Below are 26,997 nucleotides of genomic sequence, written 5' to 3'. Positions count from 1 at the left end.
GTTCCTCTTAGGAAGCAATCATTCTGGCTGCACTCCAGATCCATCCAAGGGCAGGGTAACCTCATAGGCGACGTTTGCTGTGTTGGCACCGTGCCCGAGCTGGTTGACCGTGCCCGTCAACCCTGGAACCGCGAGGACCTTCTGAGGAGACCACCTGGCTGCTCCTCAGCCAAAGGTGACGGTTACTTACTTTCCTGTGGACGGCTTAGCCCAGTGTTGTCCAAACTTGGCCACTTTAAGATGAGTGGACTTCAACTCCCAGAATTCCCCAGCCAGCCATGCTTGAAGTCCACTCATCTTAAAGTGGCCAAGTTTGGACAACACTGGCTTAGCCATTTCCCTCAAAGGGGATGATGGTGGCAGGTCTTTCCTCTTGGTTAGGTGAACACTTTGCACGGTTTAAAAACAATCTTTGTGTTCTTTTAAGCAACAATCTTCATCATCATCATCATCATTGATCGATTGACTTACGCCTGCGGGGCAGCGCTTGCAGAGCAGGCGTGCGTGTGTGCGCAGCAGGGGCGCGCCGGGAAGTGATCAAGACAGCCGGGTTTGGTTTCAAACTGGGTGACTTATCTAGAGGGAAAACAACAGGCGAGAGTTTTTCTGCTTTTTTAAAATTCTGTCTGTACGTGCCCGTTCAGCGCCCAGCCTTGGTGTTTTCTCCTGCTCTTCCAGGTGAGCTGCATGGGAGGGAGAGGGAAAGCAAAAGCGTGGTGCAGACAGCCCCGCAGCCTCCGAAGTCGTTAAAGAGAAGAGCGATCTCACTGGAGACTTCAAAGAGTCACTTCAATGCTTTTGTTTCGGGCGCGGGGAGACGGGCGGAGAGGGAGATCGCTGTTGGGTATTTTTCACTCGGGATCTTATCTTCCTTTTGCACCTCCTTATTTAAACATCAAAACTTAACTCTTTGTTCTTCCCTTCTTTAAAAAGGTGTTGCGAGAAGGGGGCGGGCGCTCACTTTGTAGCTGGCTGTAAAACAGCCCGCCCGAGGCGGGGGAAGAGCGACCTGGATTAAATACGGGAAGATTTGCTCCAATAGTAGAGAATATGGGTAGCTCAGGGTTCAGTTGGGGAGACCTTGGGCTCTCGGGGCTTGGTTGCTTTCTTGCAAACGTCTCGTTACCCACCGGGTAACGAGACGTTTGCAAGGAAGCAGCCACGCTCAGAGAACCCCAAGGACTCCACAATATTTGCTGCTCCTCTGTCCATCTCGCTACGAGTTAAGAGCTTTCTTGTGGCCACAATTTCCAGCAGGCCCAGACTACGTGGCCTTCGGTTCTTCAGCAGGGAAAGCCCTGCTTCTCCGTTTGGCTGAAACGTTTTTTAGTTTAAGACATTGAGGCTAGCATATAGCACCTTTGGCTCACTCTGCTTCCGGGGGGGGGGGAGGGGAGGCCTCTTAAAGTTGTCAAGGTTGAAAAACACTGCTGTAAAGTAAACCAGCGTCATTAAATCGGTGTTTCTTCCCAGGAGTAGCCAGTTATGGGTAAGGAGGTGCATAAGCTGGTGCCCTAATTGGAAGTGGTTCAGTGCAGCCTTTAAGTGAGGGTTGGATCCATCACGCTGCCTCTTCTGTGGAGGTTGGGGGGCTCATCTGTTTTCTCCCACCAAGGACCATTTGATCCTTTTCTGGTAAAACAAGCTACTGAAAGCAAACGTATCTGTATGTTAACTGGTGGTTGCTGCTTAGCTCTAGGTTGTGGTTTCCACACCACGATGGATTAATGTCACTTGTGCATCTCACATTTGTTAATGGCACGGGTACCGTTATTAGAATATTGAAACCTTGGCAGCCCGCACTGTTAGTCCTTACTCAGTCCACAGCAGTCTCTTCTGCATCTGTCTCTAATAAAGCAGGCTGAGATCAAAAGAGTCAAGATGGCAGTCACTGCTACGCAGTTGAAGCCGTGCGCCTTTTGTACATGTGTCAGTATCACAAGCACGAATGAAAGGATGGAGCTGTGATTCTGGGGTCATGAGCACTATCTTCACTTCTTTGACTCCCACATTTGTAATCTAGCTAGTTTGTTTTGGCTTAGGCTGTTGAATAAATCAAGACACTATAAGTGGTAAACCTTGACTTAGCAAGATTAATGAACAGATCTGTGTGCACTGATAAGCAGGGAGCATCACTTTCTTCTTTTACGATCTGCATACTAATAATAGTGGAAGGGAAGTTTGTTGTTTAAGAAAAGACCATCCCTCTCAGAAGGTATGTTAGGGATAATAATTTATCAGGGACAAATGCCTGAAAATAGAGGCTGTGCTTTTGGGTAAGTTGGGCTTGGCCAGGGAGCAAGGAAATATTAAGAGAGCTTTCCTCAATCTGCACTCTTAAATGGATTGGGGCAGTAATTCCGAGTATTCTCCATCCAGAAGGGCACTCAGTTTGCTAGGAATTCTGGGAGTTGTAATTCTAACAGATCAGGTTAGGGAAGGAAGAAATGGGGCATCTCTCTTCCAGCTTACATTGGACTTATTTAAATGAATATTTAGCTACCTTTTGGCATAAGTTCCCTTGAAATTTTTTTCCTCATTGCAGTAGCTAACTTTTTGCAACATCTGTATCTTAATGCAGTCTCCTACTTCATCTTTCTGGAGTGCCATTTTATTGCCCTTGCTAGAAACTCTGTTGGCATCTTATTTTGCACACAAATCGTCCCCAAGGGAAATGGCATTGGACAGAATCCAGGTTCTATGATGATTAACAGCACTGAATGGTAGGATAGAAAGGTGACTTGGGCATGCTAAGTGGCAAGGGTATATGATAGAGTAGCCCAGTGCGAAATCCTACAAGCTAAGAATAGCCATTTAGGCTACCACGTAACTAAATGCCATCCTTTATGTAGGAATATTCAAACAAAACAATGCAAGGTGGGGATGTTTAAATTCCTGCCTACTGATCCACACAAGCAGGACCTATTTATGTTGTATAAGCAGAACGTTGGAGCTTCTGGTGAAACAAGGAGAGGAACTTGACACAAATGTCAAACAATTCAAAAGACTATTGTATGGAGAGTGTTTTTTTTCCAGAATCAAGCAGAACTCTTCTGCGCACTTGCCATCTGTGCGCTAATGGGATGCGCAGGTCCCTCCTCTGAGAAATCAATTTAACAGCAGGTGACACAGCTTGAAACAGCGAACATTTTTCAAAATGCTTAAGATATTTTCATTCCCACTTTTGCCTTAGCACTGCAGCTACACCAAATAAAGAAGAGAAGAAATGGACATTAAGACAGGCTTTGTTAATGGGAAAAAATCATATGGTTGAAAACAGCTTTCTGACCTAGCGTTCTTAAGGCTTAAACCATTTTATATCTCTCATTTATAATGGAATTTACTAATAAAAGGACAAAATAAGAGGTTTTGTTCCTTCTGATTACAGGAGCCTGGTGAATGAAAGATTTGTTTTTAGGCAAGTATGTACAGATAAATTACTTTTCAGTTAATTTGCAGAAGTATAGTTTTATGTATGTATCTGGGAAATATGAGAGACCAATGCATTTTGTAAATTGTACTACGTACCTTGATCTCCAAGAGAAACATGAGATATAAGGGCAGTAAGTAAATAACTGTCTATTGGGTTTTCTCATAGCTCTTCAGTTTCTTTTTAAAACTCAGAAAATGTGACTGGTTTTCAGAAAGAACCAAGCAATGCTTCCAACTTCTTAGAGACAAATTTCTTTTAAAAGCTGGAAAATTGCAGATAGTGTCATTGTACATATACTATAAGCACCACGGAAATTAGTTCCTATCTCAATTGTTTAATTAACACTGAGTCATTTTCTGCTCCAGTAATAACATACTTAGAGAAAGCCAATTAGAAAATAGTAAGAAATCCGGAGTTCAAAAGAAGCAAGAAAGCAAAATATAGATACAGGTTGTCAGGTCAAAGATATATCCAGAATTGGTTTAAAGGATGCAGATCAGAAAGTTCTAAGTCTGCAAAACCAGATCCAAACAGGGAGATGAATAACAGCAGTATAAGTGTTTTTAAAAATTTAAGATGAACAAAAATGGCATTTATATGTTGATAATCAGTATGTGGAGAACTCCTGGTCCTGAAAACCTTTGTCTTTGCCCTGCACTAAGTTGTGTGTCCTGCATTCTTGTCACTGGGATCTGGGGCAGTGGAGGATGGTCAGTGGGTGGGTAGGGCAGAATCAATAAACTCATTTTCATGAGCTGCTTATTGAAGTTGCAGGTTTGCATATTCCTCCACAGAAATGGATTTTGATCTGAATTTCCTTTTCTTTGGATGAGGAATCTACCCAGGAAGCATGGGACCACCCTTAAAGAAAGCTGTTAGAATAATTACATAGTAATTCCTAAATAAAAAAGCACTTTATTGAAAATACAGAGGTTTTTAATCTTCATAAATTGATTAAAATAGAGCAAGCTAAAAACTGATGCTTCTGTTACGTGTCATCTTTACTGGGCAGTATACACTGAAAAAGGATTATACAGTGGTACCTCGGGATATGAACGCCTCTACTAACGAACTTTTCGGGTTACGACCAGCTCTGGCTGCAAAAATTTACCTCGATGTGTGAACTCCGCCTCGGGGTACGGTCATTTTTCCGCCCTGACACATGGTCCGTGGCCATTTTTCTGCCCCTGACATGTGGTCCGTGGCTGTTTTCCCGCCACGCGGCGCTGCGCCCGGCCGTTCTGCCGCGCCGCGCGGCGCCCGGCCGTTCTCCTGCCGCGCCGCGCCCGGCCGTTCTCCTGCCGCGCCGCGCGGTGCCCGGCCGTTCTCCTGCCGCGCCGCGCGGCGCCCGGCCGTTCTCCTGCCGCGCCGCGCCCGGCCGTTCTCCCGCTGTGCCGCGCCCGGCCGTTCTCCCGCCCCTGACGCATGGTCCATGGACGCCAGAATGGATTAACGGTAATTACATTGAACCTTATGGGAAAATTTGCTTCGGGGTGCGACCAAATTCGAAGGGCGGAACGGATTAACCGGATTTACATTGAACCCTATGAGGAAATTTGCGACGGGTTATGACCAACTCAGGATACGCCCAGAGTCACAGAACGCATTAAGTTCGTATCCCGAGGTACCACTGTATTTGATGAATGCTGAAAGGGGTTAGCAGCTTTTTCTAACTAAAAGCAGTTGTTGGCCTCTGGGGGCTACAGGGGTCACCGGGAATTGAGTTAATTCTTTTTATTTGGGGGAGGGGAAATTGGGTAGATTACGTTTTCGGGGGGGGGGGTACTATTGTCCACTGCTTTCCCATCCAGAAACTGAAATGCTGCTGACTTTCAGGGTAAAGATAATACAGTATAGTCTTTTTACAGGCACCAGGCTAGAAACCAGGAGATTGTGAGTTCTAATCCTGCCTTAGGCACAAAGCCAGCTGGGTGACCTTGGGCCAGTCACTCTCTCTTAAATCTAAGAAGAAGAAAATGGCAGACTCCAGGCAGGCACCAGGAGTCCTGACTGACTTGAAGGATTCTTTTTCCCCATTTATATATAAATGAACAACACTGTAGCTAAACTTCACAATTTAGGTTCTAAGACTATTTGCAGCAGAAAATGCGAACACTTTGCTGCCTTCTTGTGGTTGCCTGTATTTTTTCAGCCCAGATCTAGAAGCCCTACAAAGTTCAGATGGGGCAGTTACTCATGGTGTGTTGCTACAGTGTCCTGCATAGATTAGTAAAGTAAAGCTATTGGTATAAAATGTTTCTAATCCCCTAACTGTAAACAGGAATATGATCTGTGCCTGTATGCTCTGTCCAGCGCATTCTTCCTCCAACTTCTCTCTTGTGCATTTGACGTACCTGATAGCTTTCTAGTTTTCACCAAATAAATTGATTGTGAGTACATTCAAATGAGTAAATTATGGTTTGTATCAGCCTTTCAAATTAGCATTATAGATCATGATTTAACTGTGGCCTTTATTCCTGATTTCTGAGCTTGTACCAATCCTAAAGACTGACAAGACAAATACAAATACTATGTTTTTTCCATCTAGTTTTAGCAGTTTTTCTTTTGTGCTTATTAAAGTAAAAAAATGTGGGGAGAAGAGATTTCTTGCTCTTCTCAGCACTCATTTTCTCGAGCTCATTTTCTCATTTTTCCTTGGAAGCAAGCGGGAAGAGGATAAAGACTAAATATTGCAGGAAGAGGAAAGTCAGCTGAGGACCTTACAGTACCCTATAGTTATTGATTATTGATTGATTAATACAGTTATTGAGCCCTACTTGTGTAAATTTGAAGAGCTAGGGATGTTTGGCAATGTGAAAGTTGTATGATATTTGCTTTTAAGGTTATTGAAAAGCTAAAATAGCAGATTTTTTTTGCTACCTATTGCCCCAAATTGTTTCTAACATTCCAATATTTGTTTTCTCCAAACATCAGATTTTAGTATCTTTGAATATACTGTTCAAACATCATAACATAAAATAATGTAGCCCTAATACATGTGCAGACTCTGGGTATGGAGATAAATAGGGGAATTGGAATTATATTTTCTGATTCAAAATTTTCTGGAAAACCCACATCTGTCAATATACTGCATGTTCCTCCTAGTTGCTGAGGCTAAGGCATGAGTATGTGGATATGCAAAATAATCTCCCTGTTAGAGAGCCTACATTGCATTGAATTGAGTGAGCATATTTGCAGTAAAACCAAGATTTTGTTGCACTTGTGACTTCTGGCCCAAATGAGTCAAAACTGACAGATACTTTCTTCACTAGTAGCAAAGTGATGAAAGATGGTAACCTAATTTACGCCTTCTGGATTGACAGAGGAAGTTTAATATGTATAAGACCATCTGGAGATGACTATGGCATATGGAAATATGACTTGGAACATAAGAGGAGCAAATGGTAAAGAACACAAATTAATGAAAAAAATGAAAGCAATGTATATCAGAAAGGATGAAATACGGTCACTATGTTATGGTGTGTGGGAATCCATAGATTTGTGATAGTTGCATGTTATGTTCTTGTTAGCCCAACAAGGTAGGCCAGACTAAATAACCAATACCATATAGATCAGGACTATTTTGATTGTAACAGTTATAATAACAGAATCTTGGAAATCTGAATGTCCTTCCCCCTCCCTCCCTTTATCTTCATGTAAACTAGGGAGGGGCTTATCTGAAATGTTTTATTTTCTTGGGCCAAGTTCAAGCCCCATTTATCTGACCATTGCCTTGGTAGTGGCTCTTCCTCCTATTCTTCAAGGCTATTCCATGCGTTCTCTGCAGTTCCAGCAAATAAAGATAAGGGGGGGGGACAGATATGAGTTTGGGGAAAAATTGAATATAAACATGATCCAGGAGAAAAATTATTCTGTTAGGTGACATGGATGGATGAATGAGATGAGACAGAACACTAAAATGATTAGGGCATTCAGAGAGCCAAGAATTAATGAGAATGGTGACTGGGTGAGCATTTCACTCTGTAGTGATGCATAAATCTGTTCATATGCACACATGGAAAATGAATGAGTCCAAAATCATGATTGATTTGATTCTTTATGATGAAATATTGAGAGAATTTGCAAAGGATATGATGAGTGGTTCTGAATATGGGGCAGACCACTCTTTGCTAATGTCAAGAGTGGGTTTGGCAGAAATGGATATGGAAGAAAAGAAATGAAAGAAATAGAATGAAATTACAGTGACCACAAGAAGAGAGAATAGAAATCCTGAATTAAAAAATATTGAAAGATAGTTTAATCTCTCTTGATAGAATGAATGGAAAATAGGCATAAGGAATGAGACTGGGTCTGAAAACTACTGTGTCAAACATCAAGGTACAGGCAGTCCTTGCTTAATAACAGTAATTAATTAGGACTGGAATTTCCATCATTAAGCAGTGTGGTCATAAGTGCAACGTCACATGACTGCACTGCTTAGCGATGGCAATCCCTGGATTAACTTTGCTTGTGGGAAGCCAGCAGGGAAGGTCACAAATTGCAATCATGTGATACAGGGACACTGCGACGGTTGGAAATCCAGGCCAGTTGCCGAGCGCCTGGATCACAATCATGTGGCTGTGGGGGCACTGCGACAGCTGGAACTTCGAGGACTGGTCATTACTACCACTTGTTCAGTGCTGTTGTAAGTTTGAGTGGTCGCTGAACAAGTGGGTGCTTACTGAGGACTTCCTATAGTTGGATCTGACAGGGAAAATGTTGCAAATTATACTCTAGCAAAACACTAGAACAACTGATTGATTGATTACATGCCATCAAGTCGGTGTTGACTCTTAGAAACCACATAGGTAGAATTTCTCCAGGATGATCTGTCCTTAACCTGGTCCTTCAGGTCTTCCAATGTAGGTTGTTTATAAAAATGAGAAAATGCAAATGCTGATAGAAAGGAAACGGGTAGTATCTGATCTGTGTGAAGAATGAATTTTGAAAGAAGTGAAAATGTCTGTGTGTAAGAGCTTGTTTTGACCCTCTTTGTTATATGGAAGTGAGAGTTGGATATTTCAGAAGAAACAAAAGTCAGTAGAATGCAGGAAGAATGGGTTACTTTAAGTGTGTGTGTGGTTAAACAAGTAACGATAAGGTTTAGAATAAATGCACATTGAATACAAAACTGAGAATGAAAGAAGTACGCTGGGGTAGTTTGGTCATGAAGGAATGAGGATGGAATAGGCATAAGGAGAGTGTGAAGGAAGAGCAAACAGGTTGAGAAGAGGAAGACTGAGAAACTTACAGTTGTATGAGATTTATGCAGTCCTGAAGAAGAGGAGAGGACAAAACTTTAAATGAAGCAGTGAATGGCATGGAAGAAGCAAGTGTGGTATTCAAGAATAGAAAAGTATGGGAAGGCTTAGTAAACAGCACTGGTGTTTAGCTATATTTTCCTTATCTCATGCTTTAATTTCTTGGGGTTACTTATTACACCTTTTCTGTGGTTTGCATATCATTTACCCCAAAAGGGAATTGTGTTTGTCTGTCTGTCTGTCTGTATCTATGCACACACATGCACACAGTGCATTCAGAAAGGAAACATTCATTTTAAATATGTACATTTTCCTTTCAGGAAAATGAGGAAGCTTCTGATGTGCTGGACGTGCTTGCCTTTCATCCTTTGGATTGTCCAAATTAATTGTGGGTCAGTTCGGCATGTCTGTAAAATCACAGATAAAATGGCAGACTGTTCTCACTTAAAGCTGACTCAAATTCCCTCCTATCTCCCAGCTGATATAACAGCGTTGGATATTTCACATAACCAGCTGAAAACACTGCCGCCTACAAACCTTACCAAGTACAATCAGCTTGTTTATTTAAATGTGGGATTCAATTCCGTCTCTAAGCTGGAGAGACAACTGTGCCTCAGTTTACCTTTGTTAAAGATATTGAGGTTGGAACACAATCAGTTGCACACATTTCATGGCGATGTTTTTACTTCCTGTACCAATCTGAGAGAACTTAATTTGGGATTCAACATTCTGGATGCAAAAAATGATCCTTTCAAAAATCTGAAGGTAAGTTCAAGCTTTGGCCTGCTGTTTGGTGAGTCAGTATGATTTAAGGTTCTGCTACGTTAAGGTTAGTATGACGTGAGCATATGAGAATATGTGTCGACTGAATCAGACCACCATCTTTTATCTAAATAATAATTCTTTCGACTGATGTTGATTCTCCAGGTTTTCTGATGGAGCTATGTTCTGGAAGGGGAAAAGATCCTTTTAACAGAGATGGGCTTAATGCCTTCTGTAAATGCTGTAATCTATTGCTACTCACTGATATAAGAGTGTATGTTATATTGCTCTGAAATGTCTCCATTTATCCATTGTTTTATTGTGCACTGCTTCCTGTTATTTTAGATCCTGCTTTAAAAATATGACTGCATGGGTGGCATATATATATGTTGCCTGTTCTGAGTCAGAATTAGGAGTGTGTACATGAATGAACGCAAACATACATATCTGGAAACCTTGAGTGTGACTTTCTTTTGTGTTTATACTGCAAGTACGTGATTTAGATTCCTGTCACATAGGACACTAATTTCTTGAGAGTTGCTTCTCTGGAATTTTGTAATTTTTTTTGAATAAAACGTTGAATAATTTTATTCAAATTATATAAAAAAAATAAAATTTTGAATAAAATTGATACCGATTGGAAACTGGATGCTCTCCTGCTTCCACTTATTATTCTGCAAAACAGCTCCTTGCGTTCTTACCCCATCAGGATTCTTATTCTGAATAAAGGGCTTAAAGGTTTTTTTTCTTTTCTTTCTTGAGCTTAGTAGTCTGGTTTTCCACAAATTCAGTCACAGTATCTGTAGAACAAAAAAAGTAGCAGAAATACATTGAACGTTAATTGTGCAAACAAAAACAAGGTAGCGGCACCAGAATGGTAGAATGAAATAAATCTAAGTCTGTGAGTGATGCCAGTTGATCTCTTCTCAGGCCTCATATCACCTTTCTTCAACCTGGTATCTACCAGGTCTGCTGGGCTTGCAGTTCACAGTCCCAGAAATCTGGAATGTACCAACTTATGGGTGGCCACCTTAGATGTTGTTTTCCTTGACTACGTATTAGACTTTTCCACAAACTTAGTCATCTCATATGAAAAAGTAGTAAACCACTAAGAAGACATAAGAGTGCAGTTTACATCAAAGTTTCACAGCAAAGGTAAGGGATTCTCTTGTTCCTAAGGTAAGACTAGCTGTGGCCAAGGAAAGGGGTTCCATATTCCATTTTTTTAAGCAGACAATAATTGGCCATGCTCAAACATTGGCTTCTTAAACCTCATACTATGTAGGGCTTATTTTGAGGAGTAGGCTTAGTATACTAGCATAGCAAATAAGAATCAGATGCTGAGGAAAGATGTAGTCACAATGCTTTTCTGTGGATGACTATCCACATATGATCATTATATAAACAGATTTAATAAGGTGTGACTGTGCATATGTGTGTGCGTGTAAACATGCATAGACATACTTGCCGTTGAGGGTCTCTGGATTACAGTGGGGTAGAAATGTGGAAAACAAGTAAAATAATACATAGAGAGAGAAAGTTTGGAGAGATCTACATTCGCTGAAAATATTTCCCTAATGAAAATGGGCATGGACCAATAGTAGCTATTCATTTGTAGGAGATGGTCATAATGCAGTCTCCACAGAAGTCCTGTTAATTTCCTAAAGCCAAAGACAGCTCGCTGAATAGCCATAGATTCAAGATCAGTTTTATTATGATTTGATTTGATTTGATTTGATTTAGATGGCCACCTATCTTGCAAAGCAACTTGGGGTGGTGGACACAATGAAAACATCAATATAATAACAAGTAACAGAAATAATTAAAAACACATACTAACATCAGAAAAGCAAAGAATGGCAACCAGGGACAAGCCTATCAGCAATAAACATGTTTGGTTTATATCAACTTAAATTTCATAATTTTCTCAACTTTAGATGAGGGAGTTGGGAAGAGAGAAAGATAATCAATTAATGAACAATTCTGTTTTCCAGTAATTTGGAAATAAAACTAAGACTGTTGTGTCAATGTGTTGTTAGTGAATAAAGCTCTAATGCAGGGATATGCAACCTGGGTTCCTCCATATATTTTGGGCTACAATTACCAGAATCCCCAGGTCTTGGCTGCTTCACATGAGAGTTGCGGTCCAAAATATGAAGTGACCAAGCTGCCTATTCCTGTTCTCATGTATTGTTTCTTCGTTTCCCCTGAGTGGATATGTAGAGTTGGGTACATGAATGTGAAGATAAATACCAATTAATGTTTTCCTTTAAGTATCAGATCTGCTATAACTGGAAGCAACTATCCAAATTTGTTCTAGTCAGTGTTTCACATGAGTTAATTAAGGCTGTACAGTGCTTTGCAATAGGAAAAAAAAAGATGCAACAGAGCAGATGGATGATACTACTTAAAGCAGCTTGTTTTTTCCTGACATTGTGCTCTTGGCTTCCAAGTTTGGTTTCGGGTTTTCTGAAAAGAGCGATATGCATGCCCTGGGTGTGCTGATGTATCAGATCCAAAGTACTGCACAGCCATAGCTTTAACCAGAAAGCCTAACATTGAATAGAAGACCTGCAGCTCATGAGTGGGATGTAAAATATATAATCTGTTTTCTTTCTTTATTTCGTTCTTCCCCAGAATTTGACATTCCTGGATGTCTCTCATAATCAGCTACGTTCTACAAGATTGGGGTCTCAGCAACAATTGGAGAGTCTACAAGAGCTTGTGATGTCTCAAAACCACATTTCAGAATTAAAGAAGGAAGATCTATACTTTCTTAGTAACTCTTCATTAAAAAGATTGGACCTCTCATTAAACCCCCTGAAAGAGGTAAACAATATCATCACACCTATCATCTTGGTAGGCTGAAAGAATATGGATGAAAGTCACTTATGAATAAGCAGGATCACTCTCATGTAAAACAAAACAAACAAAACAAAACAAAACAAAACAAACCATGATGCCATGTGTAGAAGTCGGGGGTCAGAATTACTGGCCATGCTGTAATTCTTGACTGTGCACTAGACGTGAAGAAATATGAAAAGTCAAACTTCAAACTGGTAGCTACAATTTATGATTTGTTGTTTTGCCTCTCCAAATTCTCTGCGAAGGCACAGGAAAATGTGACCTGTGTGGAATTAAGCAACAGGCAAGCTATCTGAAAGGAACAACTACCATATAAAGAAGCTGTCATTGGGGTGGAAATTGCTGCCTGCAGCACTTCTAGATAGCACCTTCTGAGCCTTGAAGTTAATCTTTTAAAATTAAAAATGGCCTGGCTCTTACAAAGTAGGCCATCAAATGAAGTCTCACATTGTTTGCATGAGAACCCGTATGCGTTGTGCCACTTAAAAGTTTAATTTTGTTTTAACTTATTTAAAAAGTCAGATTCTGCCAGCCCCATTGCATGTGGCTCCAGCCATTACCTAATTACATTACAGCCTGAGTTAGGTAATGCGGTATATAATTTGGACTGCTAGTTTGTGTGAAAATTGGTGGCGGGGGGGGGGGCAATTTTCAGTAATTTGGGAGAGTTGGCTCAAAATTTGGGAGTGGTGATGGTGGAAAGACAACATTTCTGTGGCCCAGTGTTTCTATCATTGAGGATAACTTAAAACCATTATAATTATTATTTCTAGTTTCAGCCAGGCTGCTTCCATGCTATTGGAAATCTATATGGCCTTGACCTGAACAACATTCCATTGGGACCTGATGGCACAGAGAAACTTTGTTTGGAATTATCTGGCACAAAAATACAGAGTCTTTCAATGAGTAAAGTGCAACTTTCACGGATTTCCAACTCGACCTTCAGTGGAATGAGTAAAACAAACCTCACCATCTTAAACCTATCAAATAATTATTTGTCTGTTATTGAAAATGTCTCTTTTATATATTTTGCAAATTTAAAAAAACTAAATCTAATGAATAACAATATTACGAAACTGTTTTCTCATTCCCTCTATGGGCTTCACAGTCTGAACTATTTGAACTTGGAAAATTCACATGTCAGAATAATTGATTCTGCTTTCCAGTGGCTAACTCATTTGAATTACCTTATTATGGATGGTAATAAATTTTTAGAGATTACTCCTTATACATTTAAAGGTTTAGAAAATTTGAAAAACTTGACTTTAAGTCAATGCAATATAAGTTCAATAACAAATATGACATTTTCTTCACTTGCAAATTCTTCGTTGCAGTTTCTCAGTCTAACAAAAGCTGGAATCACTTCCATCAAGCCCAAAGCTTTTTCTTGGCTAAGACAACTAAAAATGCTTGATTTAGGTTTAAATAATATTAAGCAGAACCTTACAGGCCAGGAATTTCAAGGTCTTAGTAATATTGAGATTCTCTATCTTTCATATAACTATCAGTTAAATTTGACTAGTGAATCATTCACCCTTATTCCAAGCCTTCGAAAGCTGAGAATGAGAAAGGTACGTTGCAGTAATCTTGCAATCACCCCCTCACCATTTCGTAAATTAAAGAATTTGACAATCCTGGATATGGGTAACAACAACATTGCTAACATAAAGGATGGTATATTTGATGGATTGCATCAGCTTGAAATTCTTGACCTGCAGCACAATAATCTGGCTCGACTTTGGAAGCATGACAACCCAGATGGCCCTGTTCTCTTTCTCAAAGACCTTCCAAACCTCCGTCTACTGGATTTAGAATCGAATGGCTTTGATGAGATTCCAAACAAGGCTTTCCATGGCTTATCTCAATTGAGAAGCTTGAATTTAGATTCCAATAACTTAAATTTGCTTCCCAAATTCCTTTTTGATAATCTGACATCTCTGAGTTTTCTCTCCCTCCAGAAGAATCTCATCACAGCTGTTGATGAAGAAGTGTTTGGTGCTGTTTTCAGACATCTAAAAGAACTAAATATGGGTTCCAATCCATTTGACTGTACTTGTGACAGTATAGCTTGGTTTGTTAATTGGCTCAATAGCAGCAAAATATATATCTCAGATTTAAATAATTATCAATGCAATACCCCACCCAAATATCACTTTAATATGGTAGCACAGTTTGATACTTCCCTATGTGATAGTGTCCCCTTTAAGCTGGTATACATTTTGTGCACTACTTTTGTATCATTCCTCATCTTTATAGCCCTGCTTGTTCATTTTGAAGGATGGAGGATTAAATTTATGTGGACTGTGGTTGTAAACAGAGTATTAGGCCACAAAGAAATAGATAGACCACAACAGCAATTTGAATATGATGCCTACATCATTCATGCCAAAAAGGACAAGAATTGGGTATCTAAGAACTTTATTACTCTTGAAGAAAACAATCAACCAGCCATTCGATTTTGTTTGGAGGAACGAGATTTTGAAGCTGGAGTATCTGAGTTTGAAGCCATCATCAATAGCATGCAAAGAAGCAGAAAGATCATATTTATTGTAACTGAACACCTCTTAAAAGATCCCTGGTGTAAAAGGTAAGTTGAAATTATTTAAATAATTGCCATTCCATTTGGGTTTTTAGGATATGTATTTAATTTTGAAGCTGTTTCTGTAAAGTGCCTTGGTTCCCAACTAAGGAATCCTATTTTCTTATGTTTAAAAAAAAGGGGGTGGGAATCCTGTCAATTAAACACGCATTCCATATATTACTTTGAAAATTTTGAGTCTTTAGATTGTACCCGTTATACAGCACAGGATATTTAATTTCACAGATATTTTTCACAAAATACTAGGTTGTGCTTTCCAAAAATATTGAGCATTTAGTTTTTAATCTTGCTGAGTGACCTTACAGATGTAAGCAGAGAACTTGAATTTTTTAATTTCAAGACTACTCTGTTGCATTTAAGAGGATTTAATTTTGACAAGGCAAAAGATATGTGAAATGCATTATAACAGATTTTATACAATATTCCTATAGCTTAGTTCCAACTTACTGTGTATGATTATTAATAGCAACCAGTATGTATTATGGGTGTCACATGTATTTGAGCGGTAATGTCGTCATAAGTGAACAGCCCTGGGTAAATATTTGCAAACAGGAATATTTGCAGGAGTATGATCTTTGTCCAGTAAAGAACCTCCTCTCTATTCCTTTGCTCCCAGGTCCTGAAATTTAAATTTCAGGGTTTATCAAGGCTTTGGCAGGGGCTAGGACTGCAAATCTAAAAGTCATCAGTGTGAAACATACAACTTGTGTCACCTATGTAAAGAAAAGTGCTCTCAGTAGCTTGCTTTCTAGTGGAAGTAACATGCATAGTATTTCTAGTTGGCAGGGAAGTCCATCTGGTTCACATCTGTATGTGAGGTTCACAGATTTGCACTTCTTAAATCTTTATGTATAAGTAAATTAGAACATGCTTGTTATCAAAATCTACATTTTCACAACTTTTGTGATAAGGTTCATAACTCAGAAAGCATATATTAAAGAAATATGACCCAATGCACTTCATACAAGGAAATAATTATTTAAAAATGCATTCTAGGAAAAATACACATGCAAAAAATTATCATAGATTGCCACCACTTGTACTTTTCAATCAGAATTATGCAAAACACCCACCCTCAATCTCTGTGTAGTGTTGCTGTGTAGTGTTGCTTTTTTATATAAAAGGAACAAGAACTGAAATCTTCAGTCATCGGGCATAGATGCAGTCTTTGCACATTAGATAAGTCACGCAAGTCCAAAAGCAAACCATACCCATATTTTAACGTTCCTTCACTTAAAGTGTCTATACCTGCAGTCTTACCATTTTTCAATATTCTTCCAGCATCTACAACATCCTTTTCATCATTCTTCTCCCTGGATATTAACAAGGATGGTTTAATTTGGATATTTTTGCACTAAATAGACAATTGGACTTGGTGGCTTAAGTAGTTCCTTTGAATTCTGGGATTCTATGACACCAAATGACCTAAGTCTTTCAAAAGTATTACTGATTTTAAATGATTCAAGGGAGTAGATCATAAAGATACGTGTCTCTGAACTTATCATAAGTAACTTTAGTAAGCCAAAACATGTCTTTCTTTTCTTCAGGTTCAAAGTGTATCATGCTATACAGCAAGCCATTGAACAAAGTCGGGATTCCATTATACTAATTTTTCGACATGACATTCCTGATTATAAGTTAAAGAATGCACTTTGTTTACGAAGAGCAATGTTCAAATCTCATTGTATCTTGGAGTGGCCCGTGCAGAAAGAACGTTTGAATGCCTTTTACCAGCAGTTAAAGTCAGCACTTCAATCCAGTAGTAGGATAATATGATTTCTTAGGAGGATAATTGTAGGCTTTTCTGGAGATTTCATTCAGTGGTTAAAATACCATCCCAAAAATATGATATTGAAAAAAAAAATCAGTGTAAAACCATTCTTCCAGGATTTTTTTCTTGTATCCAAAATAGGTAAAACATACAAAAATGGTGAGCAGCATTCAGGAGCATCAAATGTTCGCTAGATATGACAGTGAAAGTATTTTGGAGATGAGACCAGAAATTAGGGATACATACTAAACAGAAAATGTATTTGGCTTTAAATCCCAAGCTTGTCTCTCCCCTTCTCCTCCACATGGCCCATGTTCCAGCCTGTCCACCTAACTTCCCAGCACCTTCCCTTCACTACTTTCCTTACCCACTGCACGCTCGCTCCTCTCTCCCCTCTTCAGCTGCATGCCAACCCATTTTTCCTGGGCCTTAGCCGCATGGCCTCACCCCCCTCTCTCTTCCTGGGCACCATCCTGCCCACTGGTCTTCACACCTTCCTTTTCCTGTTCCCCCATAGCCACCATGGGATGCTGCCATCTTGCCTTTTTCTGACAGCTGAAAACTAGCTGTTCTGTACACAAAAATTCATGCGTAGAATGTTTTGCACATTCTCAATACTTTGGTCTCTCTCCACTTTCTTACCTAGAAATACGAGCTACAAGGTAAGAATCCAGACTCCCTGCCTTTGCTGCTTAATCTAATGGGAAAAAATAAATGTTAAAAAGAATAAAATCCCAGTATCTGTTACACGAGAAAACATGGGCTTAAAAAAAATGCAATTGATACAGCCATGCCTAGGGTTGACCATTTTAAGTAAAATATGATAATGCGTACTAGTAGGGAAGAGCAAAATGTTCCTTGTCTGAATTGTTCCATGTATGGAAAAGCTGCTTCTGGATACCCTGTGCTGAACAAAACCATGCATTTTAGATATTCTGGTCAGTAAGATGGTTCTGTTCCAGATATGGGTTGTTTCAGGCAGAGGTAAGTAAATGGGAAAAAGCTAAGTTTATAAGCATTGGTAGCTGAAAGGAGAAAGGGAAGGGAAAATGCTGGGAAAATTGGCAGATAAGAGAGCCAATTTGGCATAGTGGTTCAGGTGCTGGCCTAGAAACCAGGAGACAGTGAGTTCTAGTCCCTCCTTAGGCATGAAAGCCAGCTGGATGACTTTGGGCCAATCACTTTCAGCCCAGCCCACCTCACAGGGTTGCTGTTGGGGAAAAGAAGAGGCAGGAGTGTTAGGTATGTTTACACCACCTTGAGTTACATATAAAAAAGGTGGGATAAAAATAAAATATAAGAATAAGAATAATAAGAATTGAGAAGGCAGCATCAGACAGCAAATGCCACCTCTGCAAAGAAGCTAAAGAAACAGTGGAGTACCTAGCCAGCTGCTGCAAGAAAATTGCAGAGACTGACTACAAACAACGGCATGATAAAGTAGCAAAAATTATGCATTGGAATATCTGCAAGAAATACCATTTGCCTGCAAGTAAGAACTGGTGGGACCACAAAACAGACAAAGTAATAGAAAATGAAGAAGCTAAAGTGCTCGGGGCTTTAGAATTCAAACAGACAAGCACCTGCCACAATACACTCCAGACTTAGCAACTGTTGATAAGAAAGACAAAAAAGTCTGGATAGTGGACATTGCAATACCTGGAGACAGCAGGATAGAAGAGAAAGAACTGGAGAAAATCACAAAATATAAAGACCTGCAAATAGAGAACGACTGTGGCAAAAGAAAGCAAAGATAGTACCAATAATAATAGGTGCCTTGGGTGGAATCCCAAAACATCTGGACCACCACTTGAAGACCATCAGCATTGACAAAGTCACCATCAGTCAATTGCAAAAGGCAGCTTTACTTGGAACAGCTTATATTCTGCAGTGATACCTTTAACACCGTCAAACATCTGCCTATCCCAGGGCCTTGGGAAGGACTCAATAGGTGGATAAAAATGCTAAATCCAGTCTAAACATCTGGCTGTGTGACCAGCCATAATAATAAGTTAGTGAGATATGCCGCTTTGGGGGGTCTGTTCCTTACTGTTGAGACCATCACAGTAAGGTACGGATGCACAGGCTACTAAATCAGTGGTAGTTGAGAGGGAGGGAAGTAAAGACTGGGGATTGGGCAGGCAGGCAGGTACCATGCGAGGATATTGGTGGTGGCTGTAGTGATGGGTGAAGGAAGAGAAGAACGAGAAAGTGTTGGGAAGACAGGATGAGTGACCTAGCGGCAGGGGGATGGTGCTCAGAAAACAATATTCACCCTATAAAATCACTCTGTCCATGATTCCTTTGGATTTTGTTCAATCCCAAATCTAAAACATCCAAGTTTTGTTTCAAAGCCTATTGAAATAGTTCATAATTTGCAGAATGCAATGGGTTTTTTATTTTTTTGGATTCAATACAAAGTGTATTAATTATTTCATGCACATCCCTAGGTAGCAGGCTTTAAGTTAGGCCACATCTGAATTTTTTAAAATAAAGTTTTGTGTTAAATGAATAATAGGGGTAAATAGTTGATGTTTATTATACATAGGCCATTGTTTATAAAATTAGATACTAATAATAGTGGGAATACCATTAAGGTACTTCTCAGCACCAAGTTGTAGAACTTGAAAGGATGATAATCATAGCATTCAAGTGGCAAAGAAGCTGTTTTAAAGCACTTGCTTTGAAGAGTTACTAGATGGTAGAATCAGTGATTAATCATTAATGGCCTATAAGTTTAGAGAAGAAAAATCACTATGATCTGCATATCTTAGTAACTGCTTTCAAACTATGAGCAGATAGTAAACTGAATGTACATTAGTCATAATCTGTGATGCAAAACACACACACAAAAGATGTTTACATAACCCAGTGTGCTATCTGTCTTGGGGCATATGCAATGGGATTTGAAAGGGGATGGGGACTGACCATGCCTCTTGTGGACAGGTGGCTCCCTAACAAGAAATCTGACTCACTGTATTCATAAGGTACCATCTTGGTAGTCTTCTCAGACACTACCGGTGACCCAGATTGGCCCTTCTTTGAACTGCAGGATTCTTTCCATGCATGAGACCCACCAGGATCCAAAACTTATTTCTCTTTCAGTTGTTTTTCTTCCCTATTACTTCTCATGATGTGCTGGACTTTCTTTCTGTTTGAAAATGGGGTTTCAAGAAGAATGTAGAGGTGTAGGGTGAAACAAATCATGAAAATGGAAAAACCTGTTGCTATGTGCAGTTTTAATTTATCAAATCAGAAATAGGGTTAAACCAGGAATTTCTGCACCAAAACTTTCTTGTGTATGAAACAGCATGTAAAATGTTCAGATCCTATATCCAATAATAACAAGGTGGTTTTCACATTTTGCTTCTCTTCCTCCCTTAGGAAGTCTAAACAGGATAAAAAGCCATTATTATCTTCTATATATTCTCAGTACCTAGTTGTCCTTTCTGCTTAAATTTAGCATTGAATGTATACTAATCAACAGCAGATATACTTCAAGATTTATAGCTTGATTTAGGAAATCTTTAAATGATGTTACCATTCATGTACATAACATCTTTATACAAAAGTACATATATGAAATAACTTGTATTTATTTGAATAGGGTTGACCTTTTTCATGTGCATCTGATACCTTTGTAATAAAATTTGGAAAGAACAAAATGGAGAAATAATGGTGATCTTGTTTTGCCATAAATAGATTTCCCATATATGAAAATGGGAAATATCGGAAGGGTGCAGTACAACTCCCAAAATGCTGCAGGAAGCAATCCAGTGATGTGGTGATGTCACCAGGAGGGCAGTGCTGACGTTTTTCCAGGCCTTCTGCTGGAGGGAAAGCTTTAAGGATTGGGGTGACAACAGAACTTCTCTGTGAAACCCAACATATAAGATGAAGCAGTGACCTGATGTAGTATCATTCTTATTGTGAATTATTCTAAACATATTTTGTTCAGAAGCATAAGTATGACTAGATCAGGCTTCTGTAGGCTGCTTGTTTCCATACAAGCAATAATAGAAAAATACCCTACTAGCTCATGATGATTAAATATGAAAGCTATCTTATTTATAGAGTCTTATAATAAAAAATAAGCTGGCAAGATGTGAAGCAAAGTGCCAATTTCACACAGGCTGAAGAATTACCTTAAGGGTTTTTTAAATGCTAAATTGGGGGAATACAGAGCCACCTGGGAAATTAGAAGTCCATGGCGGGATGCATTCTGAAGAGTGTGTCTAAGGATAAGTGACTGGCCATGCTTCCATGGCAGTGAGAGGTGTGCTTTTGTGAAGCAGCCAGAGGACCCTGTGGCAGCCATTTTGTGCGAGTGCCCACAGCAGGGTCTGAAAACCCTAATACTGAAACAGCCGCCTATTTCAGCAGAGTTACTCACAGGCACTCCCAGCAATATTCTAGCTCCCTGACAAATTAATCAGTCTTACCATGATTGAATTATTTTCCCCAATCCCTACTACATTCATCTCAGGTGAAATGAGCCCTGAGAGTCGGAAAGATTGAAACGGCGTAAAAGCACCAGTAAATAAATGCATATATTACATGCGCACGAAAATGGAAACAAGTGCTAAAGGAGGGGATGTCATTTTGCCAACTGCACTATCTAGGCTGAGACTTCACGAAAGCCTTGCCTCGCAGGCGGAAAGAAGAGCGAATCGTGAAACTGGTGGAGCTAATTCCTACTCCAGCATGCAGTTTTCTAATCGGCCCCAAACGGAAGGCTCGTTTAAAGGTTTGTCCGCAAGTTGAGGAAAAACAACGCCCCGTCTTCTGCCCCCTGAGAACTAGGCTAGTTCGGGCCCTTCTTATTTCCAAGAACTTCTGCATTCGGGAGCATCCGACGTTAGCGAAACGACGGGGGACTGGTCCACAAGAGGTTGCATTTCAGGGGCGGGGGAAGAGCTCCGCCGCGAGACTTCTCTTTCCCCCCTAATCGGGGCAGCGTTTGTCTTTTCCTCAAAACCTGGAAGTGCAGCCTCGCGCCCCTCGCATTCCCGCTTCGTTCCTGACGCCGAGAGCGGGCTGCCCAGAGCCCAATGACCTCCTCTCGGCTCGGTTTTTGTTTAGCTTAGCAACCGCCGCTCCCTCCCTCGGTAGGCGCCTGGGAAGGCAGAGAGGCAGGCCTACGCAAGCCGGGTGGCTGGCTCCGTCTCGCTTCTTCTCCACCCGCCTTCGGTCCAGACCCCCAGAAGGGAAGCCCCGCCTGGCAAAGAGGAAGCGAGACAGCCGCCCCAGCCCCGGCGCATCTGTCCTGGCCTCCGCGCCCACCGAAGTCCGTCTTCGCGCCGAGAAGCGGCGGCACCATGAAGGTGGCGGTCCTCGACCTGGGCACCGTTTTTGCGAAACTCTTCAAGCCTGCCGCCTCCTCCTCCTCGTCCCCCCCGTACTCGCCCGCCCCCGGCGCCCCTCCGCCGAAGGCGCAGCCTCTCCTCTCTGCCTCGGCGTCTCCGCTGGGCGCCCCGTCTTTGCCCGTCCGCCACGCTGCTCTGGCCTCCGCGGGGGCATCCTCTGTCACAAGCGCAGCAGCCGCAGCGCGGGCGTTTCCCGGCGGCAGCGGAATCGGGGCCGCGGCGGCGAAACCTCTGGCGGGTGGCAGCTGCGCCAGCGGCAGCAGTTCCCCGCGCTCGGCGGCCGGTTCCTCGGCCAGGGAGACCGCGGCTTGGGCAGCGCCCGCGAGCAAACCGCTGCTTTTCGTCACTCTGCCCGACATCGGCGAGGAGGGCGCACCGGACGCGGACCCCCAGGAAGAAGCTGCTGTGCCCAGGCAAGTTGAGGGACCCCGGTTTCCTGGCCCCGCGCGGGGACTTAATAGCGGCTGAGTACTTTCTGAAGTGCTGAGGAGAATCGTTTCCGCACTTATCTGAGCTTCTGATCAGCCCCAGAAGTGGGAACATTCCCTTCACAGCTTGGAAAGAAGGCAGAGGGAAACAGATACATGTGTGTCTTACCCCAGCCATCATAGCAAATTATCATTTGCAGGATACCTTTAAGGATGCATGGTATCCAAAGTCTTCACCAGCCTGTTCCACTTGGTCGATTGTCTTCCCTAGGTTGACTCATAGGTGGGCTCAGGAGACTATGGTTTGAAAAGGTGCCAAATTAATCCAGTTAAGACTCAAGATCCAGAAGGCCAAGCAGGGGAAAATGAACCCTGATGCTTTAGCAGCCTGTTTGGTGATCAATAGCAATGATTTCCAATCTTATGGAAAAGCTTAAATGGTTCAAAAGACCACAAGGGTGAGGGGCATCTTACTGGTCCTGGTATTCCATTCACCGTATTTAGAGTTGGGCCTCAAAAAGAGCCAGGAAATGGAAGAACAATCTGTGACGCTGCATCGCACTGAAACTGCACGTGGGGCATGTCTGTTGGCTTCTAAATCCCCATCCTTGTGGAGCGGGAGCCAATATGGGCTAGCTTTCACTTTGATATTATTATTGGCAGATTTTACTTTTAAAAAAACCCTTTAAAATTCCTTGATGTTTAAAAAGAAAGTGTATCTTTATTGGCTCAGCAGGGGTATATATCCAGAAGAATTCTTTGAGCTAACCTACTGCAGAAAGAAATTACCTGTAGCTGGTTTATTGGAAACTCCCTCCCTCCCCACCATAATGGATGTAGATTGCAAATTGGACTGTAATTCTCAAATTAGTAGACCAGAGTATTTGTCTTTCCTAAGTGAAAGCCAGTCCTGGCTGTGACCATGGAAGAGCTGCTGGATGCACTGCCCTGATTCTCTTTGCTCTGTGTTTCTTTATGGTGTGGAAAACAGATCAGGCTGTCATGGGGATAAAGCATATTTGGCACCGCTATGCTGTTCTGGTGATGCTGTCAAACTATTAGTAAACAGTAAATCCCATTGAACTTAGTTAGCTCTTCTGTGCAGTTAGCTAGCATCCTCTGTGCAGATGTAGGTCTCATGTGCAGATGTAGACCACTGTGCAGATGTAAACCTCAGCCTGCTACTTTCTTGGTGGATCAACTTTTTCTTTACTTGAAACAAAGATTATTTTTCCTCCAAATAATTTAACTTGAGAATGGGACGGTCCTCTTAGATTCCCAATATTTCTTTTATTGGTGGGGATGTCTGAAACTTGGGTAAACATAGTGTATGGCCACTGTTCTTCTTGTCTTTTCTAGTTAGTATTTCCCAGTCTGAAAACCCTCCTTTAGCTCCTCAAGGTCCAAAAAAGTTGGGTTCTAGTATATCTTTCAGTGGGGAAAAGGCTTACTCTTTTCCTGCTGTTCCTCAAACTAAGATTAAGGTAGTCACTTTATGAGGTCATAATCCATAATTCAAAGAATGGCATTTCTGGTAAAATATATAATTGATAACTTCTCTGCAAGTTCTACAGTGATACCTGTATTCCAGTATCACAACAGCCCAACAATACTGCAACCCATTGGAAGTGCAAGCCATTCTAATAGAACAGTGTTTTTCAACCTCAGCAACTTTAAGATGTGTGGACTTCAACTCCCAGAATTCCCCATCCAGCTATGGAGTTGATGTTCATGCATCTTAAAATTGCCAAAGTTCAGAAACACTGGTCTAGTTCAATTAATTTGGAATACATTTACATGATATTTTTCTCAAGACTCCCATTCTGTGGATTTTCAGAATAAACTGGATTGAACCTTATGGGGTTGTTTCCATTTATTCAAATAAGTTAGAGCTGTAAAAAGGATTGAGGATTTCCATATGGGTCCATGAGGAATTTTTTGGCCCCATTCCAGATGTAGCTCCACTCCCATGTGATTTCTCACTGCCTTCTCTTTGGCAGTGAGGCCAGCATATTTTTGGTAGGGTTTCCTGGGCTGCAAAAATCTGCCTGCCGGCAAGTTAGCAAAGAAGAGTGCTTTTGTTTTTGTCATTTTTAGGATTAGCTGCATTGTATCTGAAACTGCAAGAAAACTAGCATTTTTTTTTAAACACTGTGGTTTTATTCTCCTTTTTTGAAATGCTGTAGGTCCACTCCCCATTGGCAGGAACTTCTGCCTACCTTGCCTCCTATCCTACAACTCTTTCAGAGAGAAGGTTTGATTGACAGTTCTGCTGTTCCCTGTCATAGGCATCACTGAGATATTTCTTTCATATGACCAAACAGATGCACACAATGTGGAGTAAGGGCCTGGACGCATGGATTATGTGTGGCAAATAATACCTTTTATTTCATTTTGCATGAATGAAGGAGGAGGGATCTTTGCTTTTTGAGGGCCTACAGCAGTTTGTGGGCAGAGCAATGATAAATGATATTCTTTGTTCTTGTTGACAGTATTTCAGGGCCTGCAAAAATGAAGATGGGTGGATTGTCTTCAAGTGTTTTTTGAAGGATTGGGGAGTGGAAATAATGTTGGTGTGGAAGTGGCCCTGGATGAAATATAGATTTCATAGATAAAATATATATTTAGATAAATATAGATCTAAAAAATTAGATTTTTTTTTAATGTTGGCTTCTACTTGGTATTTTGGATTAACTGAAGTGACATACTGTAAATACTTTAAAGGACTCCAGTTTTACCTATCACTTCTGACGAGTGTGCTCTTACTTCAATGGAGAACTTAATGTTGCTATTATTCTGTTAAATTTATCACCAAATTTTCCCTTATCTGCAGTGCTGCAGACTGATGTGATGTATCAGTTCATACTTACAGTAAGCCACAATGTTGTTTGGTTATTTGAGGCCTAGCACAATCTGCAGACTCAGCCATTGTGGTTGTGAAGCAATCATTTTTAGGTTTTTTCAACAAATCCATGCTTAAATAAACCATCTCTCAGTGGGATGTGAGGACCAAGTTACAGTGCTGTTGTCAAGTGCTGGGGACAAATGGGAGAAAGAATAATCTAGATAAAACATTTGGTATGAATCAGCAGCACAATTCATAAGTACTGGCATTTTCAGGCCACTCCTGCTGCCTTGTAATAATGCCTTGGTGTTTGTGGTGTTGTTGCTTTCTCCAGGAAGCAACAGATTATTTGATTCCAGTAGCTTTTATTCCACCCTCATTCCAGGTTGTAAAGTGACATTTTTCAGTGCTTTGCCGTGCCTTGCTAGATTCTTCTTGTGCGTGGCTTTTTAAGTAGTTAGCATTGCAAAGTGTTTGTATATTGCATAAGGCAGTGTTATCCAAACTTGGCCACTTTAAGGTGAGTGGACTTCAACTCCCAGAATTTCCCAGCCAGCATGGCTGGCTGGGGAATTCTGGGAGTTGAAGTCCACTCACCTTAAAGTGGCCAAGTTTGGACAATACTGGCATAAGGCTATGCAGGCAGAGATTGTGGAGGCTGATTACATATATGGAAAGAGGATTACTAGCAAGTAAAAGGAAACTCTGTTTTTGAGAGGGAAATATTGAAAGGATTGTATCTCTCAATTGAACACAGTTGTGATCTGAATTGCTCTTAACATCCTTTAGGAATATATTTTCTTCTTTAAGATAGAGACATTTTCTTAAAAGAACCCTGAAGGAAACTTGAGAAAGATGTCCCTTCCTATGATGTATACATATTTCTTGTGGTCCGTTGGCTCCTTTACTTAGTCTCTGAAGATTTTTTAAAACAACACAAAAATTTGTTTGCCAAAAGGGAAAGGCAAGAAGAGTATTCTTAGGCTGTGCAAAACTTTGGAGGAAGCTTCATCTTGAAGATGCTCAAGGAAAATGTTGTTTCAGTGCTTCTATATGAAACAGTGTGCCCCCACTTCTATAAATCTTACTTCATTTTGTGTTGTGTCTGAGGCCACCTGCAGCATTTGTAATAGTGAAAAAGATTTATGTGTATGTACTGCAAATGAATGTGCTGGAAGAGGCATCAGAAGCAAAATTGAAGTGGTTCAGTTCAATGAGCTGAGTTATTGCTGTGCCACAATAACATAAATCACAAGACCTTTCTAGCATGATGCACTTTACTGAGATGAAGTGTGCTTGCATCTCATTGGCCTAATACATGTGCCAATGTACCACAAAAAGGAATCTGTATTTAGAACAGCCTTCTACAAACTGAAAAAGAAATTCTACAGCCTTTGATCCATTGCTTCTGAAGAACATTTTTTAAAGTATCTCAAAATATTTTTGTAGTTGAGCTTTTTAACAACAAAGTAAAGAACAGCTGTAGCTTTGTGATGAGGGCTAGGTTTTACAATGTTAGTGTATCCTGAAAATCACACACACACAATGCCATACTTCCTTTCATGGACCAAGGAAACAGATCTGGTGAACATAGCACAGCCTCCTGCGATCTGGTTTCCTACAAACAGGATTGGGACTGCTGCCAGAATTTCTAATCAGCTTGGTTG

The 26,997-nt window shown here is 40.8% G+C and overlaps 2 protein-coding genes across 3 annotated transcripts in view; both read left to right on the top strand.

Moving 5' to 3' along the window:
* Positions 1-492: 492 nt before the first annotated feature.
* Positions 493-16,723, top strand: TLR3 (toll like receptor 3). 2 transcript variants are annotated; one of them, XM_007439002.4, is made up of 5 exons: positions 493-678; positions 9,015-9,459; positions 12,094-12,285; positions 13,095-14,908; positions 16,468-16,696. In XM_007439002.4, the coding sequence occupies exons 2-5, from the start codon at positions 9,019-9,021 to the stop codon at positions 16,694-16,696; spliced, it is 2,676 nt and encodes an 891-aa protein (XP_007439064.2). In that variant the 5' UTR covers positions 493-678; positions 9,015-9,018. The 2 variants fall into 2 exon arrangements, with proteins under 2 accessions (XP_007439064.2, XP_025029436.2); XM_025173668.2 differs by lacking the exons at positions 493-678; positions 9,015-9,459 and adding an exon at positions 10,264-10,611 and having other exon boundaries at positions 16,468-16,723.
* Positions 16,724-22,009: 5,286 nt separating this feature from the next.
* The window catches only part of FAM149A (family with sequence similarity 149 member A), a 61,294-nt gene continuing 56,306 nt past the window's right edge, over positions 22,010-26,997 (top strand). The window contains exon 1 of the mRNA XM_088131493.1: positions 22,010-22,470. Coding sequence (XP_087987619.1) covers positions 22,010-22,470 — 461 coding nt within the window. The remainder of the gene's footprint in view (positions 22,471-26,997) is intronic.

The sequence above is a fragment of the Python bivittatus genome, unplaced genomic scaffold (assembly GCF_059951505.1).
Source record: "Python bivittatus isolate LINGU-HERP-01145 unplaced genomic scaffold, Pbiv_v1 ctg000070_np1212, whole genome shotgun sequence".
Lineage (NCBI taxonomy): Eukaryota > Metazoa > Chordata > Lepidosauria > Squamata > Pythonidae > Python > Python bivittatus.
The sequence above is the reverse complement of the archived record's forward strand: the minus strand, read 5'-3'. Positions and strand labels throughout refer to the sequence as shown.